Source organism: Rhea pennata, chromosome 2, assembly GCF_028389875.1.
Source record: "Rhea pennata isolate bPtePen1 chromosome 2, bPtePen1.pri, whole genome shotgun sequence".
In the NCBI taxonomy this organism is placed as follows: Eukaryota; Metazoa; Chordata; class Aves; order Rheiformes; family Rheidae; genus Rhea; species Rhea pennata.
In genome coordinates, this window is record NC_084664.1 from 138,584,365 (window position 1) to 138,606,194 (window position 21,830).

Consider the following 21,830-nt stretch of genomic DNA (forward strand, 5'->3'; position numbering starts at 1 on the left):
ACCCTTAGCCTTTTATTCAGTAATTCCTCAGACGTAGAAGGACTCTTTACTAGCAAATTGGTGGAACCTCCTCTGCATCTCACTGCTAGTCCCCCCCTACCCTGTATAATTTGAGTGTGTTTATTGGGGGATGTACACACACACACACACACACACACACACACACATATATATACAACTATCCCATGAGGCTCAGCCTTACCCATCTATTTGAGTATGGACCTCTACACATCCCAGTAAAGATCTGCAGAGCTTCCTATTTCAGCCACCCTAATCTGTATATCTTTATTAGAAATAATAAGATGCATCTGAACATTCTTATTCAGTGGTGATTTTCATGAATCTTTCAGCAGGGTTTCAAGGTGTTTCTAAAAGACGGTCGCATCCTTTCTTCTGTGAATAACATATTCTAGACATTTTTCAGTCTAATTTTGACTAACTTTTTGGGGGGAGTGTTAGCAGCTAATTTGGTAAAGAAATGGTTTTAGAATATATAAAAGCTGCAGAACTCCCAGGTTTAAAATGTGATTTCCCAAATGCTCGTTGGATGGATAGAAGAGTAATACATGGGGATAGACTTCTGTAAAAAAAACAACAAAAATGTCTTCTTGTTTAGAACTACTTTTAAAGTGAATGTGTTGTGTTGTTTAGGAAATGACATATGTTCAATTCAGTGATAGTGTTTTTGTCCTTTGCATCAGTTATTTGTTCTGCTTAAATTTGGATGTTTAGATCTGGCAACAGTATTGGAAAAACAGTCTGTATAATGTGTGTGTGTGAAGCACAGCAAGGTATTATACAAATCTAAGGAAACTACTCATTCATCTCTGCGACCACTAATATACATATAGAATGACTCAGAAATGAGAGGCAGATTCATCCTTGTGAGGCATCGTACCAAACACCTTTCACAGGTGGGATTTTTATTCTCTAAAGTGTAACTCTTCTTGTCCTTGCTCCAGCACAGCTACTACACACAGAAAGTACTTTCTCTGAGCATCTCACTCATACTCTGAAGGATTAATATTTTAATGCTAAGTCTGAACTGCCTAATCTTCCCCAGGCATCCTTGTTTGCTTTTAACTCACCTTAAACTTGTGCTTAAAAGGACTGATACATTGTTTAATAAATAATAAAATCAGATTGTATGTGATGTGTAAAATACTGGTATGTCAGTGCTGTCATTCGAAGGGAAGCTGGACATGCCATATTCTGTTCAGTATTAGGTGCCCTGTGCTGTCTGGTGCAGAAGGCACTTGGAGGTATGTGCTCAAGTCCTTGTTACGGGTTTGTCCTAGGCAATGCAATTCTGCCTGTCTTCTGTCTTGGGGTAGAAGGAAAAAAATTAATCTGCATTTGTATATAGATGAACAGCTTGAGCCTGATAGTCAGCAAGATGCTGACAAAGCTGAGCCTCTGCCTGCTTGTGAGATGCCTGTGTTTAAACTCATTATAGCGTTTGGGAGTTTCCTTCTCCTTTTCTTTATGGTATAGTTTACTGTCACCAATCAAGAATGAGACATGAGAACATGTGTGTTCGTGTGTATGGATATACTAGTCCACATAACGTGGTACAGGTGTTATCATCATGATGGCCCGAGAATATAGATTTGCGTGGAAGGAAATATTTTTACTAGATTAATTCATACACAGGAAAAAATAGAATACCTCTTTGACATATACTGCTAAGTCTTGCAGACTGGAATCTGTATGGAGAATTCATTAAAGAAATATAACCTGTGCAGGAATGAGATCACACCTCGAAATATATTTTCCCAGAGTTCTTCCACTTTATTTCCAATAGCTTCCAACCTTGCCCAGTTCACTAGCTGAAGTATATTGTCCAAGGAACCAAGAAAGATTAGCCAAAACCAGCTGTTGCCACAGCCCCACAAGACCTTCAAAATCAGTGGGTTCTGTACATACCTGTCCCCAAATATGATACATATGTTCTTAGGCAGTAACTGCCTCCTTTAAAATGAAGAATGTGAGACTATATAATGTCCAAATGTCAGAATGACCTCACATGGATGGCTGAGAAGGACATTATTGGGAAAATCACATAAACATGATGGGGAAAATCTTTTTTTGTAAAATGGCCACTCCAGTGCTGGCCTCACAGTTCTGATCCTTACAGGAAGGCCTATATAGTATCTTTAAAGTGAGCTTGAAGCAACTAACTTTGATCATGGACTTAGAGGTGACAGAGTTTGTAGCCCCTTGCATTTTACCTCTCACCACACTTTCACTAATCCATCACTGTTTTTCAGGTGCTAACTGCCTATTTCTGTTTCATAGACATTAATGGCTGCCTCCTCCTCTACTAATACCCCTCTCTGCTCCACACATGCTAATTACTCTCTTCTGACAAGTTTCTAGCACATTATCAAGGATTAATTTATGGGCAATCTGTTTCTGTCCTGTGTTCAGCTTGGTGCTCACTCTTTGAGCAGGTTTGTCTGACCTGCTGAGGTACCTGTGAAAGTCCGTTTATTCAGACTTCATTAGTTGCTCAAGTAAAAGATACTACCCTTCTTCAAAAATACGGTTTCTTAGCAATGGTATTTATCCCTGCTCACACAATTCTGTGGTATTTAACCCTTTCTATCCATTGCAAGCATAGAAGAGGCAGATGACACCCAATTTTTGTATCACAGAGGACTGTGGCACCCAGCCGTGCTGCAGCATGTGGAGCTTCCAGGAGCACTCATATGGACTTCCAGACAGAAATCAAGCCCACTATTGGATTTTCAGATGTTTATTTAGGCAGTGGGTGGGGAAGGCTACACAAAACATGTTTGGAGAAACCTTTTTTTCTTGAATGAGCAAGAGAAGAAGTGTAAGTGAGGAGACTTTCATTTTAATAGCAGGTCCCTCAGTTTCAGCTTGGTGCTTGAGGTGGCTACTACAAGTGTTTTGCCAGTACTCCTGCAGAGCACGTCATTCCCATGTGGATCTGGGTCTGGCCTCTTGGCCAGCTCAGGTTTTTTACCACCTGCTAGCTGCATGCAAACCTTCCTTTTGGTGGAGCCAGCATCATGGGGCACAGATTCCCTTCAGCGCACTCACGATCCTGGTGCCTCCATAGTCTCTTTTCAAGGCCCTAATGCATCCACATCTTGTACTCCCTTTGAAGGAAATAGAGATACGTGAGACTAGTGCTTGCAGGCTTCTTGCATTGCGAAGTGGTGAGCTAGCAAGGATTTATTCAGGATCTAGGACTTGGGGGCTCACTGTATAAGGTCCTCCCCCATAGCTGATGCACGTGTTGTTTCTGCTTACATGTGTAACTCAGAGTAGAGGGATCCTATCATTTAAGTGAAGTACATGTAGTTGAACTTTGGCCTCTACTGCTTTGACTACAGCAGAAAACAAGGGTCTATAAATAAGGAAATGTTTGCCTCTTGGAAATTTTCTAAGCAATTAATCTAAGAATTATTGATGTTTCTAATTCTGTTAGCACAGGGAGGACCCATCAGTCATGCTCAGAAATGCCAGCTCTTTGCTGGTAAGTCATAAAGTGGGAATGGCTGTTTAATGAAGTTGCCAGGAGAAATGTTTACTGCCAAAATCTAGGGTATTGCTCTATCCCGTTCCTACTCTTCTGTAATGATAATAAAATTCTGGCTTTGTCCTCAAATTGTTTTGTGGGATTTTTTTTTTTTTTTTTTTTTTTTTTGCATTTTTTAAGTGCTTGAAAACCAACTTCAAAGACAACTTTAATGCTAGCCTTTTAAAAATCAGAGGAATGACAAGATATGATAATACAAGTTTTCATAGATCATTATAAGGTCACTGAAAGCAATTCCCATCTGATCACAGATGAATGAACGATGCGTGGGTTTGAACTGTTCATGGTGTCATGACAGTTACATCTTTCATTTAGACTAAATAAAAGATTGAGATTAAATGAATCTTACTGAGTGCCGATTGGTAAACTGTTGAAAAGGAACTGTTTTATCATTCTGTGTAAAATAATGCGAAAACACCCCTATTTTAATTTAGGCAAGTGAAAGATTTTAGAGCACCGTGCATGAAATACATATTGCTTCTTCATGAATGGCTTATTTTCCTAGAACATTCATTAAAAAACAGTAACTCTCATGGGGAACATCTTCCTTCTGATAAGGAAAAAGCAAGTAAAAAGTCAGAATTTCTATATACATTTGCATAGTTATCAATTTCTTAATCTTTCTTGGAGCTTTCATTTGGCAATTCACAGGAGGGTTCCTGTGTTGCTCACTGATTTAAGTGACTTTCCAGTGAAGTCATTAGAACATTAAGATATGAGACATGTTTTGTGGAACAGGATGTGCTTTTATTATTGAATAAGTAATTTGTATGGTGATTTTATATGGCACTTTACAAACAGTGGGCTGATTCTTCAGTGTTCATGCAGCTTCTATGCAGGAAAGCTTCACTGATTTTCCTAACACTGGTAGTGGAGGAGAGAATTAAGAAACATTAGATGCATGGAGAGGAAGTGCGGAGCATTGAGGGAGTGAGTTGAGAGGTAAATTATTGGTGAAGATGATGTGGAAGAAAGGGTGTTACCTGAAGATATTTTAAGGACATTTTAAGAGGTCTATGTAGCAGACAGTGAGAAGAAGACAATTTCAAATGCAAGGCTTTCGTTTTTACAAGATACGATACTGAAGACGTGAGAAGTTAGGGTTACTGTAGGAAGACAATTATACAGGGGCATACAAAGCAAGAAAAGCAATTGGAACAAATAAGACTAGTGATACAGGTATCAGTAAGATTATGATTACAAAACTGCATACTTTGCTGAATGGATCTTAAATATTTACCATTATGTAACCAATTCATCTTCCATTCATGACAGGCAAAAAATTCTCATCAAAGTCAGCATTTCACATACTGTTTCCACTCCTTTCCATGTCTGAAAAGCATTGCTTTCCAGGAAAATGAATCAGATCAACAATATCTGAATTTCTAGCGATAATTTGGTTATGATGCTCTGAAAAGTTCGGAAACTTCTCTCAATACCAGCTGTACTTGTACTCTGCCATGAAGATAAAGGCAGCAATACAAAAGGCTGTGGCTGAAACATGAATAATCTGCAAAGAATGAGATACAGAATAGGTCTTCACTACCTATTTCTTTTGCAGATGATTTCATGAGAGAGAGAGAGATTCTGCTACAGATGGCCTCCTTCCAAAGTTTCCAAACCCTGCTGCTTGGGTCATAACGTATTTCTTTGTTAGGGTATTATTTCTACACACTGTATGGTCTGGGAAACACTAACGCTGGGAACAGAAATACAGAGGAGATAAAGAAAAATTGAAAAGAGAAGATGTGACATGGACTTTTTCAAAGATAATAGAAAACGAAAGAAAAATGTTTCCTCCAAGGGGTTAAGAAATAGCAGAGGAAAATAAAAAGGAAAAAGAGAAATAAAAAAATCAAAGGATTCACTGTGTAGTCAAGGTTACTGTGTGATGTTATAACACAGTAAACAGAAGTCCTAGGAAATGAAAAATGGGGGTAGATAGTAAAAGCCACATGCAAGGAAAGTGAATTGCAAACTGAGATCTCAGAGAAGCTGACATCTTGAAAGCAGTAAAGAGGCAAAAGTAAACAGGCCTGAAAATACAATAGGAGCAGCATTTTTATTTATTTACAATTGCTACGAAGGGGTAGAAAAAATAATTTATTCCATATTGGATAATATCTGATATCCCTGAAGTTAAACTCTGGAAAGAAAGGGTTCTCCCACTCATGCTTTTCAACAATAATACAAATTGTTTGTTGTTCACATGAGAAAAAATGGTTGCTTTGTCTGAAAACAGTTATCTAATGAGCTTGGTTTACTTCCTCAGAGAATGTTAACCCATTAATTTGCAGAGGAGTTCATCTCAATTGGCTTTTGTACAGTTGAATTCAGTAAAGGCAGAAAAACATTCAAATACATAATTTAGACATTTCAGTCTGGATTCAGTCCTGATATTTGTAGAGTATTCCTCACTATAGCATCACTGTGGGTGATGCTATGAACAGGCAAATATTTTTTCTTGACTTAGTTGCTCATAAATGTTTTTTGTTTTCCTACGGTCTATATTTAGTTATGACTAATGACAGATGCCATTACAAAGTATCCTTTGTAAAACAGTATTGTTTATAAGAGTAGCTACTACCTGTACTTAATGTGGAGAACTCTTAGTGCTTTGCCTATGCATAAAAAGCAATAGGGAGAACATAAAGATTACACAAGTGTGCAAATGTGTTTGTTGGTGTGAAAGAGAGAAGCACAGCAAATCACTTCTGTATCTAATTTGTACTTCATTTGTAAAATGCTTTTCTATGCCTCTGAAGGGAGTTTGCTCATCGACCTTTACTGTGTTGTTCAAACTTCCAAATTCATTCCTCTCGAGTAATTTCTAAAATCAGGTAGCATCCTGTCTTATGCATGAACCAGCGTTTGGGTAAGATGTGGGTTAGTGTTTATCAGAGTGTACTGTCAGGACTTGATATCATTCTGAATTTCAAAACAAATAAAAATCAGTCATCTTGTATTAATTTAATCCATCATATCCAGGCCAAGTTTCCCATGAAGTTAGTGCGCAAATTGCGGTCAGAGGGAAGAGAATCCAGTGTCTCTGCCTCAGACGCCTGTTGTAGGGACCTGGGTCCAGCCCACTTGGATCAGGTGCCCACATTCCCAGCACAGTCAGTAGAGAAAAGCAGGTACTCTGAGGATGTGCCAGTGGGAGACCCTCCCTCCCCAAACCTGCCTTAACTTAGGCTGTTCCCAATTTCCATTGCTTGCATAAGGAACAGAGGTGCCTGAAGAGGGCAGATCAGTACACCTAAAAGTGAAGTGTTTGCCTCTCCCACGGAGAGCACAGGGCACCTTATCTACACCAAGAGTAGTGCAAGCCTCACTCCCAAGACACTTTCCTTCATGCTGAGATGCCCTTAAAAGATACAGATACTCAAGGACTGAGGTCTGGAGCCCAAACTCTTTTCTCACCCAAATGAATGTCTCATCTACTAGCTCTTCCTTGCCTGCTCTACCCCATGACTTACATTCATGACTGAAGAGCACTCAGCTACAGAGGAAGAGAGAGGAGGAGAACCTTCCTTGGGCTGCCCACTACCCCATGCTCCTAGTGCTGCTCCTGTAACGGGGCTTTAATTCTGATTGATTTGAGTAGAACCTTGATGAGCAGCTTGAATCATCAAATTTTAGAAAAAGAGGAGACACCATCATCACCAAAGTTAACTGCGTTCTTGGCCACATGGAACTTTTCAGGAGACACAGTTGAGCTTAGCAAGTAGCCTGGATTGCTCTAGTAGCCTGGGGCAAATATGTATTCTTCCCATACCTGCAGCATGAAGAATGTATCTGTAAAGACAGGGAAAAGATTTTGGGGAAAATAACACAGGTGGTGTATTACACCAGTATTAAAATGTTATTTTATTTTGTTGGTGCTAAAATCCATCATGACAATACAACTTCTCAAATAGAATTCAAATTATGACTCATCTGAATGATGAAAATTGAAAACAATTCATCTTCCTATTAATGTTCAAAAATAGGAATCTGTCATGGAGAAAATAGCTTATTAAATTATCAATTAAAAATCTTTGCAAAATGAAAATAGCTTACGGTACTGTAGTTCAGGAAGGATGTATCTGTTTAAACAAATTATCTTTGAATGTAGGAGCTGTAGGCTGTGCCATATGTCACTAGGAGGATGTTTTCTCATACATTCACAGGAAAATCTTGGGTTTGAATGATGAATTGTTTGAATTTGGCAATACATTATGAAGAATAAAAATGGCTAGCCTCAAACTTTCGCTAGACTACTAGGAGTTATAAACTTGCCACATGTCATTGACTTCAGTGAACTATTTTGAAGAGCAGAAATTACCCTGCTCTGCAGCGCTGCATACTGCCCCGAGTCATTAATACAAAGCAGATGGCTTTGTTGTTGATTAGAGCTGGTTAGAATCTGAAATTCCCATTCCACAGGAAATTTTGACATTTATATTTATTTTCATTACAAATTGGAACAAAACATCAAAATTTCCCAGTGGGATGGAAGTTAAAAAATGATTTGGAAACACTGAGTTATTTCATTTCACTGATAATGAATTGTTTTCTCAATAATGTCAAAACCATTGTAATGCTAAAACTAACATCTAATATAAACGTCAAAACAAAAGTAATAAAAAGATTAAGTCAAACTGAAACTTTTTACTTTGTTAAAATGAAATGGTAAAGTTGAAAGGATTAATTCTGACATTTTCCCAGAATTTATTTTCCTGAATATGACACTTTCCCACAAAACATTTTGATTTCAACTGAACTGCATTATCTGATAGAAACAGGTTGTACTGAGAAAATGCTCACCCAGTGTAGTTCTTCCAGAGCCAGAAATTCACATCCTCATCTTGCAGGATCAAGGATTTAAAAATTCTTAGAAATGAAGCAACATAATGAAAAAAATTAATGTTTTATCTTTAATTCAAACCCTCTTTTTGAAAACTGTTTTCAGAATTCCTGCAATGACTCTGCCTACTCATAAACATCATCCCTTACATTGGGATGTCTTTTGTTTAGTCAGACTTGACACGGCTCGGTGCTGGACAAATAATCCTTGGCATGGACTTTTGTATTTATAAACTTATAAACACCAACATTATCTTAGTGCATCCTGTTTCCATCTCCTTACAAAATTCTGATCCTGGCTGCCAAAACCTCCCATTCCCACTCTCCTATTGCCTGCTTTCCCTGAGAAAGTTCCACTGAATTTCTTCAAGATGGATCAAAAACTCACAGTCACTCTCCAGGTAGAGACCTCTGCTACCATTATTTTCCCCATTAGAAGAGCATCTTTAAAAATATCTAGTTTGCCAGTTGTTGAGTCCATTTTTTTTTCAAGATCATGCTTTCATTTTATCTATCAACACTGAGTCTCTGCTGTGGGATAGGAGACCATCTGTTAACAATTTTTTAAGGGTACACTAAGCACAAATGTCACTCTTTGGGAGTCACTTGCTTATTTATTTACAAAGTTAAAAAAAAAAAGATCAACAAGATCATGAATTCACATAGGCTTCTTGTGTTACTTTGTGCAATAGTAGCTTTCTCCTTTAGTTTCCACTACCTGGCAGCAAAGGTATTGCGTATACGGTTACATAAAAGGCCTGAATGAAATGTAGGACAGATTAGAAACCTGATAAAGTTGTTGCTAAATGAATTTGGTGAGTGGTCTGCTTGGGTGTATTGGGGAAGATTTTGTTACTGCCGCTGGGTGCCCTATACAAAGGAGGGAGGCACTTCAGAAGAGGGGAGAACAAATACCATTTGATATAGCTGAAGATGTGAGTATCAGGATAAGGACAAATCGCAGTGACAGAGACATGCAGGTAGGCTGGCTTTTCTAAAGCACTCAGATCCTTTTAGGCGCCAAAATAAATGGTGTGATTTTCTGGGAGATCTCAGTTTACCGGGTACAGATTCTTTCTGAAACGCTGCCTATTGCACAGGTGTCTGAACGGACGTTGTGTTCCTTTTCGGAAGTCCAAGTTTAATTGTGGATACTGAGCACCAGAAAAATATGAAAATAAGCATTTTAGAAAACATGATCCAGAAAGGTATTTTTAAACAAACAAAATTTAGGCTCCCATATTACTCTCATAAGAGAAGGCTCAATCACTGCAGAAAAGGTCCGTCACTGGGATCTTGATACATGGTCTTCTTTTGAAAGAATGTCACTAGATAAAGTCAACCCCAGCTGGAACTGGCTGAGAGTCACTGCCAGCTCCCCTGCTGTTAGCTTAACATCAGTGTTTATAAATACTGTAAATGTCCTGTGCTTAGTGAAACAGTTGAATGCGATAAAAACTGGAAAAGCACCCTCCCAAGGCTGGATGTCATAACGTGCCGTAGCCAAGTCTCTGTTCCCCTTCAGCTTGAAAAATTAGTCAAAGGCAAACATACTTTTAGAAAAATGCTCTTTTCCAGAGAGCTTGAAGAAATCAAATATATAAAAATATATCTAACTCCCCAAAGAATCATCTGAAGTCTGGAAGACAAAGAGTTAGTTATTTTAAAGACTTTAGGCAGTTCTAATCAGGATTAATGAACAATTCACTTTTTTCTTACAAAGCCTATGCTAAATCGTTGTTCCTCAAATCTTCATGAAAGAATAATTATGAACTAAAAAAGAATATGAATATTGATGCGATTTTTATTCTGGTGAACTCTCTAAGGATGAGGAAGAAATGACATCAAATAACGGGACACTTGGGGAATCTGGAAAGAGGGCTTAACCGTTTTTCTGTGAGTTTTCCCCCTTCTGTTTGATTTCCGTTTCTTGACAGTCTTCATTGCCTGTCTATCCCTACATGGAGATACAAGTTACACCTTAACCGAGTAGAAAACCTGCCTGAAAATCTCCTTAGTAGCTGCCCTCTGCCTGAAACGGCAGCGATCTTGTGCTAAGGCGAGTGAGCTCTGCCCGCCATGCATGGTGGCTGTGCTCTCAAACCAGCAGGAAGAAGCCGATTGCCAGTAGTTTAAGAGCAGACTTGGACCGTGTCGCTATACTCATCTGTAAGGTGAATCTGCCGGGGGCAGATGGAACGAACAGAATCCCTTATACGAAGAGGTGCAAAGACATTTCCCTTCAACGCATAGATCTGCACCAAGTTTCAATTAGGAGTGGTTTCACAGGCAAGCTCTACATCCCAAATTCAGGGCTTTACACTGGGAAGAGTGAATGAGAGCGGAGGCCCTGCGCTGTACACCTTTCTGTGCAAATCTGCATACCGTGGTCTTCTCCTCCAGCTCTTAATGCCCAGCTGCAAGTTCCTGTACCACACAGTCAGCCCTGCAGGAAACGCTGTGGAAGCAGAGACGTTGCCCAGTGGTCCCACCGGCTCCGAAGCCGGTGCAGAGGCGCCGGAGGCGGGAGGGGAGACGTCTTACTGCTCCAACCCCTAACTCCGCAAGCTCGTGGAAACGATCCCAGCCGAGAGCAGGAGCACTGCCGAGAGTGACGCGATCAAACGCTAGGCTGTTGTCCTGTCAACCCAGTGATGCTGAAGATCCCAATAGCAAAAATGAGCATTTACTGATGCGGCGCTGCCTTTTTGCTTCCTTTCCTCTCCTTTCCTCTGCCCCCACTCGCTGCCAAAGCGTACAAAGTGGTTATGACAAAGAGAGACTGGAGACAACGTGGAGCAGCTGTAACGTTTCTCTGCTAGGGTGTATCTAAAGGGACGAGGGCCTAGGGTTTGCATGTTTGATGTCTATAAGCGTCTCCAAGTTTGAAGTACATGAACGCTGTGCAGCTGCTCCTCCTTGGACTGCCCATCTCTCTTAAAGGACAGTGCTACAAGGGTTTTATTTTTGATTCTTGTCTTTAGTTTCTCATGGAGGCTGTAGTAGGAAAGTACAAACCTGATATTGTCCAAACAGCAAACAGGGTACGTTCTGTAGGGGAAGGATTAAGGGGGTTGTAAGGCATCTGAAGGAGCAGGAAGGTAACATGAAACAAAAAATAACTTGTAGCAGCAAAAGCATTAGGATCTTGGAATTAGACGTAAAGCTTGGTCTAAAATCTGTGAGATTTATTGTGACTGAACCAGCTTTATAAAGCCGAGTGACACAGAGGATATGAAGTAGCCATTGGTGGTTTGGTGGTGTATTTGCACACTGTCTCTTCTGTTAATAAATAAATTTCTTCTGTTTTTTCCTTTGCATTCTTGCATGATTCTTCCATCCTGTTCTGTATTGCCAGATGTAGTTTTAATTTCAAGTACTGCGTGCTTGTTATATTGCACTGCAAATGTATTTTCTACTATTCCTTGTGAATATTCATAAAATAATGCCAGATTTTTAATGAATCTTGCTTCTGAATTTTATTCATTTTTGGCTGTTTGCCAATATAATAAGATTAATTGAGGATGGCAAACTCAAAATTTTACTCTACTTTTTTTCCTTTCTTTTTGATTAAGTCCCTGTGTGCTTTTTAATAAGTTTAGTTTTCTTTCAAAAATAAATATTCTAAGATGCTCCTTTAAAAAAACTAAACAAAAACTTTTCCTGGCAAGTACTGCCATAGCGGTTATTCAAATGAAAGTATGAAAACAAACTAGAAGGCGGCAGAAGGAAACAACGCAGGTGCTTCCAAGGGGCTGTGGGATAGTTTTCTATAGAACTGTGAAGAAAAACTCCTTGACCAGATTGATTCCACTCTTCACTGCAGGAAACTTAAATCAGAGTAGTTATTCTTTCCAGTGCATGTACTGCTTTGCCCCAAAGCACTGTGTCCCAAGAGTGGGATCCTCCGTTGGTAATAAACTGTTCACTAGCACCAGAAAGTAGGCAGCACAGCTAGAAGTGTCTCTGAGCCTGTAAACATCGGAAAAACAAAATCAGAGCAACGAAAAAGAAAAGTGCTCTGCCTGACTTGCCCATCGGGAGCTCAGTGAATGTTTACACAGCTTTCCTGATGCTGGGGCACCGCGGAGATCCCTGACCACAGGTTCCTACCTTGCTCAGCTGAGTCTCACTGGAGAGTTACAAGATGACAAGCAGTGCGTTGCCCTCATACTGGTGCATTTACTGAGACTTGCATTCATTACCAGGCCATGGCAACATCACTGTTCCAGGGAAACAGTATACACAGATGGGAAGAAAATGTGTCATTTTAGCTAGCTGCTGCTTTAAACCATCTCATTACATCACTTGTACAGCAGTTAGGAGTATTAAAGCCTGAAGGAATAATTGACCTTATGAGGGAAACTCAGCATCTATCCCTGAACGTGTTCGCTAAGAGCTTGTCTTTTGTAAACACCTTCCCCCATTCTGTAAGGGGGCCGACAAAGAGGAACCAGAGAGAAGCATCTGGAAACATGCATACATTTGATCACAAATTACTGCAGAATTTGCAGAGACTGCCACATGCTCTAAGAGTGAAAGTCTTTGGTATCTGAAGCTTTACCGAGTAATGACAGCAGCTGGCAGAGGAAAAGGAAGAGAATTGCTCCAGCTGTACAAAAAATGTTGAGAGCAAGGCAAAATTCTGGCCTGGAAGCTATGGGAAAATGCAACCAACCTAATCTCCACTCCATGACTGTAAGACAGTGTCATGGGGCTGGCCAATGAATGTCCAGGTCTAAATTTCCCTTGTGGTAGGGTTTGAGGTCTTCCTTGCACTGGAGGGAAGCCACTGGAGAGTGAGAACAGGAGTTGGCTGTGCTTTTGCAATACAGCCTGGTAGGCAAGATAGAGGGGCTCAGGAGATGCATGAATGCATCTCTCTCCTTTGCCTCAGCAAATACTTGGAAGTAAGACTGACTAGAAGGCCAGAAGCTAGAAGAAAGCATGTTCCAGGTGAGACATCTATTTCTTCCCAGGGAAGAGGAAAGGAGACCTGAGAGATACTGCAGTATCCCATAGATATCTCTCTCACTCACCTTGCCACTATCTTGTCTTTATTGCTGGGTACGGGGATCCTATACTATAAATCCTTCCTATGAGATGACTTGAGATCTGGTTGACAACCAGAGCAAAGCAGCACCCTTTCTTGGAGCTTGTGACATGGACAGAGAGGAATTATGCAATGACAGGCAGAGATGTTGGTAGAAGGAGTAGCAGAAAGTGGTAGGAGGAGAATTTAGCTGGAAGGAGCCCTATACACTGAATTGTAGAGGCTGGCATGCAGTCACAGGAGATGACTATTGGAGGATAAAAGTGAAAGAAGTTGAGATCCCTGCCATGTGCAAATGTGTAGACAGACCAAGAGATAGATGTTGTAATGAACCTGCTTGTCACATATCCATGTTTTTGTAATAGTCAATAATTACTCTGGAGGAAAAAGTACAGTGGTGATGATGAGTGGAGAACCACGTAGGCTGCAGAAAGCATTCATACAGTAGACAAGTTATTAGGCATTGCCACTGGGGGGTTGACTCATGCTGGAGCGCTACTTTCTTGAGACTGTTAGGTAGTAGTGCTGTGTGGAGGCAGTGTTGTCCAGAAGCGATGTCTCATTAAACCTTTGGCTCATTCCAGCAGTTGTCAAGAACTTCTCCAGCTGCTTGGCGGAGGCTGAAATCCCATGATTGCTATTCTCAGGAAAATTCTCAAATTATGTGTTAGAAATGTTAAAGACGGCATTGCCCCATAAGTGGATTTTTTCTTGGAAACAGATCAGAGTGTGAGTGTAAAAGAAACCAAGAAATGACAATTTCTGAAGACAAATGAAAATGAAACAGAGATGGTTCATCCTCATTTTCTGTAAGATTACATGGACATATTACTAGTCAAGCGAGCTGGTGCTGGTCTCATCCTGCTGTCTCTTGGCTATGCTAGAGAAGCGTCCTGCTTCCTTTAGTACTGTTATTGAAATGTTCTCCTTCCATGACCCAGAACTGCCTTTGTGTGAATTTAGGATTTTATAAACTGGCTGTGTAAAAGCTATCTGCATTGGCTAGTGTATCTCCCTTCCACTGAAAGATGGATGCCTAAAGCTTTTCTTGTTGTTTTGTGCTTCCTAATTTTAAATTGTGCAGTAGCACTGAAATCAAGTGATGGAATTCTCATTGCTTCTTTCTGAAAACGTGTCTGCCTTTCATTTTTGCACAGATGGTCTTTGTAGCCAAGTCTATGGTGTGACTTGCCCTGTTACCCCCACTGCAGACATCTCCAGCAGGACATCTCTCCAGGCTGGTTCTTTACACCTTTCAGGGCCTTTATACTTCGTTAGCTGCAAAGTACCCAATATTCTAAATCCTCCTTCTTAGAGCAACACTTCCCCCAGACAAGTGACCCTTTCTCATTACACTTTTTCTCAGCTGTGGCCTTTCCTCTAACTTAAAGCCTAAATCACATTTAAGATATTTTACTGTCCTTGGCAGACTGGGCTCAAGAAAAAAGAAAAGGACAGGATGTCTTTATGTGATGGCTGTCAAGATAAAAGAGCCACAGCTCTTGCAGGCAGTAGGATATACAAAACTGTTGGTGCGTCCCAGGTCACAGCCATTGTTAGAGCTCTTTCTGATACTTATGTTAGCTATTCCCCAAACAAAAACAAGCAAACAAAAAAAAAAGAGTGGAAGAGAGGGGAACCTTTTTAAAGAGGTATGTTCAGACGGTTCCGTTGCATTAACGTGGTGGTGAATTAGCTTCAGTTCAACGGCACGCTCTTGGCTCCTGCAGTCTCCGAAAGGCAGGTCCCAGCTCCCGCGAGGCTGCTGATGGAGCAAGGCAGTATGTTTGCCTTACCTTGAGGCTTCAGATCTAGGTGACAAGTGTAAGTGAACAGCAGCAAACTGCTGACAAGCAAGACGTGCTAGGGTAAGGGCTCCTTGCCATTCTGTCCAGTCAGTTCCTCTGTTTAAGTAGAAGGCTATAAAAAGCATTAAGGTTTGTCTGCACACAACATGCTGCATTCAAAGTCAGTTGGTGTAGTGTCACTCATCATTTGATTTATTTTTTCTCCTAGATGCTGAATTGTTACAGCCTGTTGTCTGTCAAAAAGCTCTGTCTTCAGTCTCAACTTAAAAATTCCATTTCTAGACCTGATTAGAGCTAGCTCTAAATATTTACTTTATGGAGCAGCTCCTATGACATTTACTATAATAATCATCACACAGAGATTCTTTCCATAGCAACCGCATAGTAGTGATAGCTTCCTTTTGATCTTATGTAGTTGTTGGTTGAAATTATGTCAATCCTTCAAGTCATAAACATATCACAAAAAGTCACAAGTTACAAAAATGTATCACTTTAACATATAATACTATCTTCACAATCAAGAACTCAATATTTTTGTTAAGTATGTCATATATTCCCATTTAGGAGGTCATTCATGTATGTTATGTCTAGCACCACTGCATCAGAAGAAGAAATGCAATTAAACATCATCATTAAACACTTAATTTGTCTTTGTTTTGCATGCTTCCAATATTTACTTCTGGATACAGTCGAATTTTTATTTTACCATTGTAATTTTTATCCATTTATTACTTGCTGGCTGTATTATTAACATTTAATGATTTGTTAGAATTTTGAAGGATCTACAGAAGTGATACACTGTGGAAAAACGCCTAAAATCACATTCAGTTTTGTTTTATTCTATGTATTTATTGTTGCCATTCTTAGATGGAAGTTCCTTAGCCCATTGTACTCTCTCCACAATCTAATCTATCCTGAAGAGGCAGGCAGCAGAATATGAAGTGATTACAAGGAAATCCAAGTGTCTTCAAGGATTTTCTGTACTTGGACCGTGAAAGCATTTTGATCTGTTGCTGATAGATGAAGCACAATAAATCCCATTGTTATGGTTCCTAGAGCACAACCTATTAATAAGGAACAATTCTGAAGGCAAAGAATATGATCCAAATTCATCACAATTGGACTCGGAAATAATTCCATGGATTCTCTGTGTGTGGACGTCTCACATCACAGTGGCTGTGAATTTCAAACTGTTATTGCAAATCATATACAGTTAGTTCTCCCATTATGCCTGAAGAACATAGTTTTTTTCTGATCACGACACTTTGTACTTAACGGTACACTGCAGTGTGTTCTGCTATGCTATGTTTTTATTATTTGGTAAAAATATGTTACACCTACAGGCTTATGTAGCTATAAATACATCATTTTTGGAGTGAAATACATTTATATTAGCTATGTCTTGAAAACCACTGTCTAAATGTTGCCTCATTATTTTATTTTTCAAAAAATTCTGGATTGGAAATGTGCAAGCTGAGTTTTGCATTTTCAAATGTTTGCGATATTAAAAACAGCAAGAGATTATATTGCTAGTGCCAGCTCACACCTGCTGCAGCTCACTTGCACATTATTTAGGTATCTTCCTTCCTACTTTAATGGTCTGAAAAGCATGCAGCCCTTGGGCCTGTGTAATAGCTGCAGACTGTGAGTGTGGATAGCTCCTAACTACTGTGGGGATTTTACTAGTTTGTTCTTTATTAAACTGGTGCTCCGTTAAACTGAGCCTCACCACTTCACCTGTCTGGTTGCTCTTCCATCCTCCAGGCAGACCTGACCTGTGCCTTTTTGCCTGACATCAACCCATCTGTCTGCCCTAACATAATCTGTTCACTCAGCTAATTCCCAGGTTATTATGGACCCATCTAAAACCCACGAGAGGTAATGCAACCCTCAGCTGCCCTTGGCAGCTGTCAGATTAGGCCTACAAAACATTAGGTTTTTTGCCACTTTCAGTGTATTAAGAGCTTGCAGTCTTTAAAAATTGTAAGATATGTTTTGATCAGGATGCAGGAAGGAGAGGCAATAGAGATACTTGCATGTGAGGTGGTATTTTCCATCTTGTAAGTGTTTTGGAGACACTAGGAAGAAAAGGCATCTTTTGGATTAAACTAGTCGTCCAGGCCCCTGGAATGGTCTGGAGATGAAGGGGCTGCCAGCATGCAGCACTTCTCACCCCTTTAGACTCTTCTCTTGAGTGGTGGAATCTACTGTCCATCAACTGTAGAAGCAATAAGCTTAGACTAGACTTCTAACTTCTGGACAGTCATCTGTGGAGGACTCAGATGCATTTAAGATGGATACTTCCCTTTTGCCTTTGGGAAAAAAAAACATTTTGTCAGCTCTGATACAAAAACACAGGAGATTAAGGAGGTGATCCTCAAGCTGCCTTGGGAGTTCAAATTCACTTTGGGGAGAAGTGGAACTCACCATAAGAGACAATTAGCATCAGTCGAAGGAGCCTCACTTTGTTCTTTCCAATGTCACACAGAAGAAGAAGTAATTAGCTACAAATGGTAGTATACTTTTCACCAGCTGTTGCTGTCATTTAATAATACTACTTTACTCTTCATTCTTTAAAATTATTATCTTGATCTGGAAAGAATATCTTATTGAATGTTCATTAGCCACTCCAGACATTGTTCCTAAATTCATCTCTGTGGCACAGGGACTCCATTCTGACAACAGTGTCGGAGTCTTGTAGAAATTATTCCACAGTTCTACTTAAGTTATCCACATAACAGATTTTAGTTGTGACTGTCTTTCACATGACAAGCTCTTAGGCAGATTTCTGTCAGTAAAGAATGGCTTCCCATAATTCAGGGACAATGTTAAACTTCCAGTAAAACTAATGATGTTGTTCTTCAGAGCCAACACGCTCAGACTTAAAAACTTAAAACCCAAAGGGCATCAATCCTTAGTAAATCTGCTGAAAAATGTGACATGTAGCAACTCGCCTTAAATAAAATATAATTAAGGTTATTTAATTGAAACCCTGGAGATAAAAGTGGTATCCAGGAATATTTCTTAGTGGTTAATTTAAGGAAAATGAATTTCCAGTTGTATGCATACTTTTTTCCTTTGGGCTTTTTTTTTTTTTTTTTTTTTTTTGGTAAGAAATTTTTTCAAAGGACTTTGGCCACCCAGCTTAATATTACTTAGAAGCTCCAACTTCTGGCTATAGGGAGAATTAAAACAGACATTTAAAGTTTATAGGAGTAAACTGGCAACTTTTCAGACTTTATCTGAATTTGAACTAAAATGGGAATCGCTCCATGCTGAACAAGGGAGGCATCTTAGGAGTTGTTCTGTTGCTCTGACTTTGGCTGCAGAGAAGTATCTAGAAGGGCTTTGGAGCTCCTGATTTCAGCATGCACTACAGATACGTATTCATCCTATTTTGCAGCAAAACCGAGATAAAAACAATCTATTGTAGCATCCTGGTTTCCATCTGAGGTACAAAAATATGTAGCTCATGCAAGCCAGGTCCCTGAGACGATGGGATAACGAGGATGTAGGTTGTGTTGTAACACAGAGTTACCAGTCAGCCTACATCCTGTAACATTCTCTGCTTACATTGCAATTTAAAAGGTAAAGCAGGATGGCAATAACTTCAATGTAATTACTATTCTCCAGACTGTGAAAAGACACTGTAATCAGCGTGTAGATTGGGCTTTTTAATTGTTTCAGAGTATACATGTAGTAGTGGACACTGCCCAGACTTTAAATTAATTCCCTGGAGTTAACTGTCATTAGAAAACTCATAATCCAGCATGCTGTTCTTCTAAAAACTCCAAGATAATAATTATTATTAAAAATAAATAATAATACATAATAATAGTAATAACTTATGTGTTTATTTTTTCTCCACAGATAACATTCTGACACCATGGGAAAACAAAACAGCAAACTACGCCCTGAAGTCATGCAAGATTTGCTAGAAAGTACAGACTTTACAGAACATGAGATCCAGGAATGGTACAAAGGCTTCTTGAGAGACTGCCCAAGTGGACACTTATCTATGGAGGAGTTTAAAAAAATATATGGGAACTTTTTCCCTTATGGGGACGCTTCTAAATTCGCGGAACACGTATTCCGCACTTTTGACGCTAATGGAGATGGAACAATAGACTTCAGAGAATTCATCATAGCCCTGAGCGTAACATCGAGAGGTAAACTAGAGCAAAAGCTGAAGTGGGCTTTCAGCATGTATGACCTTGATGGGAATGGCTACATCAGTAAATCAGAGATGTTGGAAATTGTGCAGGTATGTTCTGCTCAGAGGTACACTTCCATCTCTCTCATTTCAAACTGTGAAGCAATGTCAGAATGAGACACTGAATGAAAAGCTCTGGCAACTCCTTTGGGAGTTCTTCAGCACAACAGCTAAACTGGTGATAAATGTGACTTGGCCTCTGGGAGGACCTGGCTTGTCATTTAATTACATTTGGCCTGAGCAGGTCTCCCAGATTAACCAACTCAGGTAATGTACTTTTAAGCAAGGCAGACTCCCTCTACAATAGAAAACAAATCTGCTTTGAAATTATGATGTTATGAAGAACCAGCTCATTTATTTTAAAAGATGTCTCTCTGTCTAATTTAAGCAAGGGCTGCATGCTGAAGATCATATTAGCAATCTTCAGGTTAGACTGCCACTCCAGATAAACCTTAACTGGGTACATCATGATTCTACACACAGCTACTTTGGGTGCATTTTCTTGTGTTGCTAATAGGAGTTTCACCTCATCTTGTCTTTCCCTAACATGTCTTTGCCCTTTAAGGCACATCACTCTACTGAAAGCTTTAAAGTATTTTTGGTTCTGTAGTATATTTACACAGCTTGAATCTGTGCAATGCAGCACTGTTAAAAAAAGCCTGTTATCAGGATCCTTTATTTCACTGGAAATTTGGAAGTGCTAAATATATACTGTATTATTTAGGTTTATATTTGTGCTAGAAATCAAGTGAAAGAAATGTTCACAAATTACAATCTGTGATGGCAAACTGCACGTTTAGAATCATTCTAATACATGCTGCCCTCATCTTTCTACCAGGGCTCTTTTAATGTCCTCCAGACAGCAGCAAACATTAGCAGTCTCACAGCTTCAGTAAGGCTAGAGACAAGGCTCAGCTGCAAAAAAATTTTTTTTTCAATTACTATTGTTTGTGTTCTTGTAGCTGAGTTAAAAATCAGACTTAGACATCTCCCTGTCTCAGGTCCATGGCAAACTCCATGGAATATTTGAATGAGAAGATGCTGTTCTCCTCACAAATCTTTCACTCCTTGGTAGGGTAACCAGGCTATCTGTTACTGTTTTTTTCCAACTGCTCTTCATTAAAAATATAAAGCGGATCCCAAAAGAGCTAACAGAGCACAAAGCAAACACAAGGGAGGCCAACCCAGGCAAGCGTCTGTTCCTCAGCATGAGGAGAGGCCCCAAAGACCACAGGGCCCCTTACGGTTGTCAATTAGTCAGGGAAAGCCTAAGTGCTGAACAGCAGTGTAAACTCCTGAGATCAAAAGACTTGCAAACGTGGAGAACAAGGCCACAACTGTGTTTGTGTCAAATCGAATGAAAATATTCATGGCTGCATTCTCTCTAGTGATCCAAGCAAGGAAATATGGCTGTTATTTTCAATTACCATGGATCTCCTCACCAGCATGTTTAGATACTGATATGTTCTGTCTCCTATTCATAGTCTTGTTGGTACCAACTTTGTATCATCATTCTTTACAGTCATGGTGCCATCAGGAAATGAAGGTGTAGCTTAGGGATCAGTGTAGGGCTATATTTTGTTAATCTAAGACACTTGATGAAAGAAATCGTTTTGTTTAATGTTCCTGAAATTGCATTCTCTGCAGCCAAAAGGGGAAAAATCAGATGGACACGAGTGTCACATGGGGCCATGTGATTTACTACATACATGCAAGGTGACTGACGTTGTTCCATTTGTGTACATTACTCGACATGAGTTTTCAAATGCTTTTTTCGCAAGACTCACTCAGTATATGAGCAAAATTGCAAAACAGATAGCGATGAGTCCAAGAATTCATTGAAATCAGAGAAACTCAAGATCAGAGGAGCATGACCAGTGTCAGATTGAATTTCCCTTGAGCCCTTTCTCAAACTGTCACAGACAACCACTTCTCTCCTCTCCTTCCCCAGCGGCTGCATACACAGTTTTCAGCCTGGCCGTCCAGCCCACTTGTCCTTTCTGCTCCCTCGCTGCACAGCCGTGCCTGGGAGACTCTCACTCACTCCGAGGCTGCATTTGTATTGCATGGCAGGCACATGTTGATCTCTATCCCTTTTTTCTAACATTGCTTTTCTTGGGAGCAGGTTTGGCTCTCACCTCCTTTCAGAATGCACCTGAAACTCTATCGAGATACGCTTTCTCTCATTTATTCTCACCCCAAATTTTGAAGGACCATATAAAATTTATTCTGGATACAAATAGGCTCATAGGTCTGAACAGCAGTCACTTCTGTACCACAGACCATCACTCCAGACAGAAGAGCTGCCCTTTGTGTGATGGAGTTTCTCATGAGGGA

General features: G+C 39.9%; 1 protein-coding gene across 2 annotated transcripts in view; it reads left to right on the plus strand.

The window, feature by feature from the left end:
* The window catches only part of NCALD (neurocalcin delta), a 63,948-nt gene that overhangs the window by 25,581 nt on the left and 16,537 nt on the right, over positions 1–21,830 (plus strand). For both annotated transcript variants that reach the window (XM_062570456.1, XM_062570455.1), the window contains exon 2: positions 19,151–19,544. In XM_062570456.1, coding sequence (XP_062426440.1) covers positions 19,167–19,544 — 378 coding nt within the window. In that variant the 5' untranslated portion in view covers positions 19,151–19,166. The remainder of the gene's footprint in view (positions 1–19,150; positions 19,545–21,830) is intronic.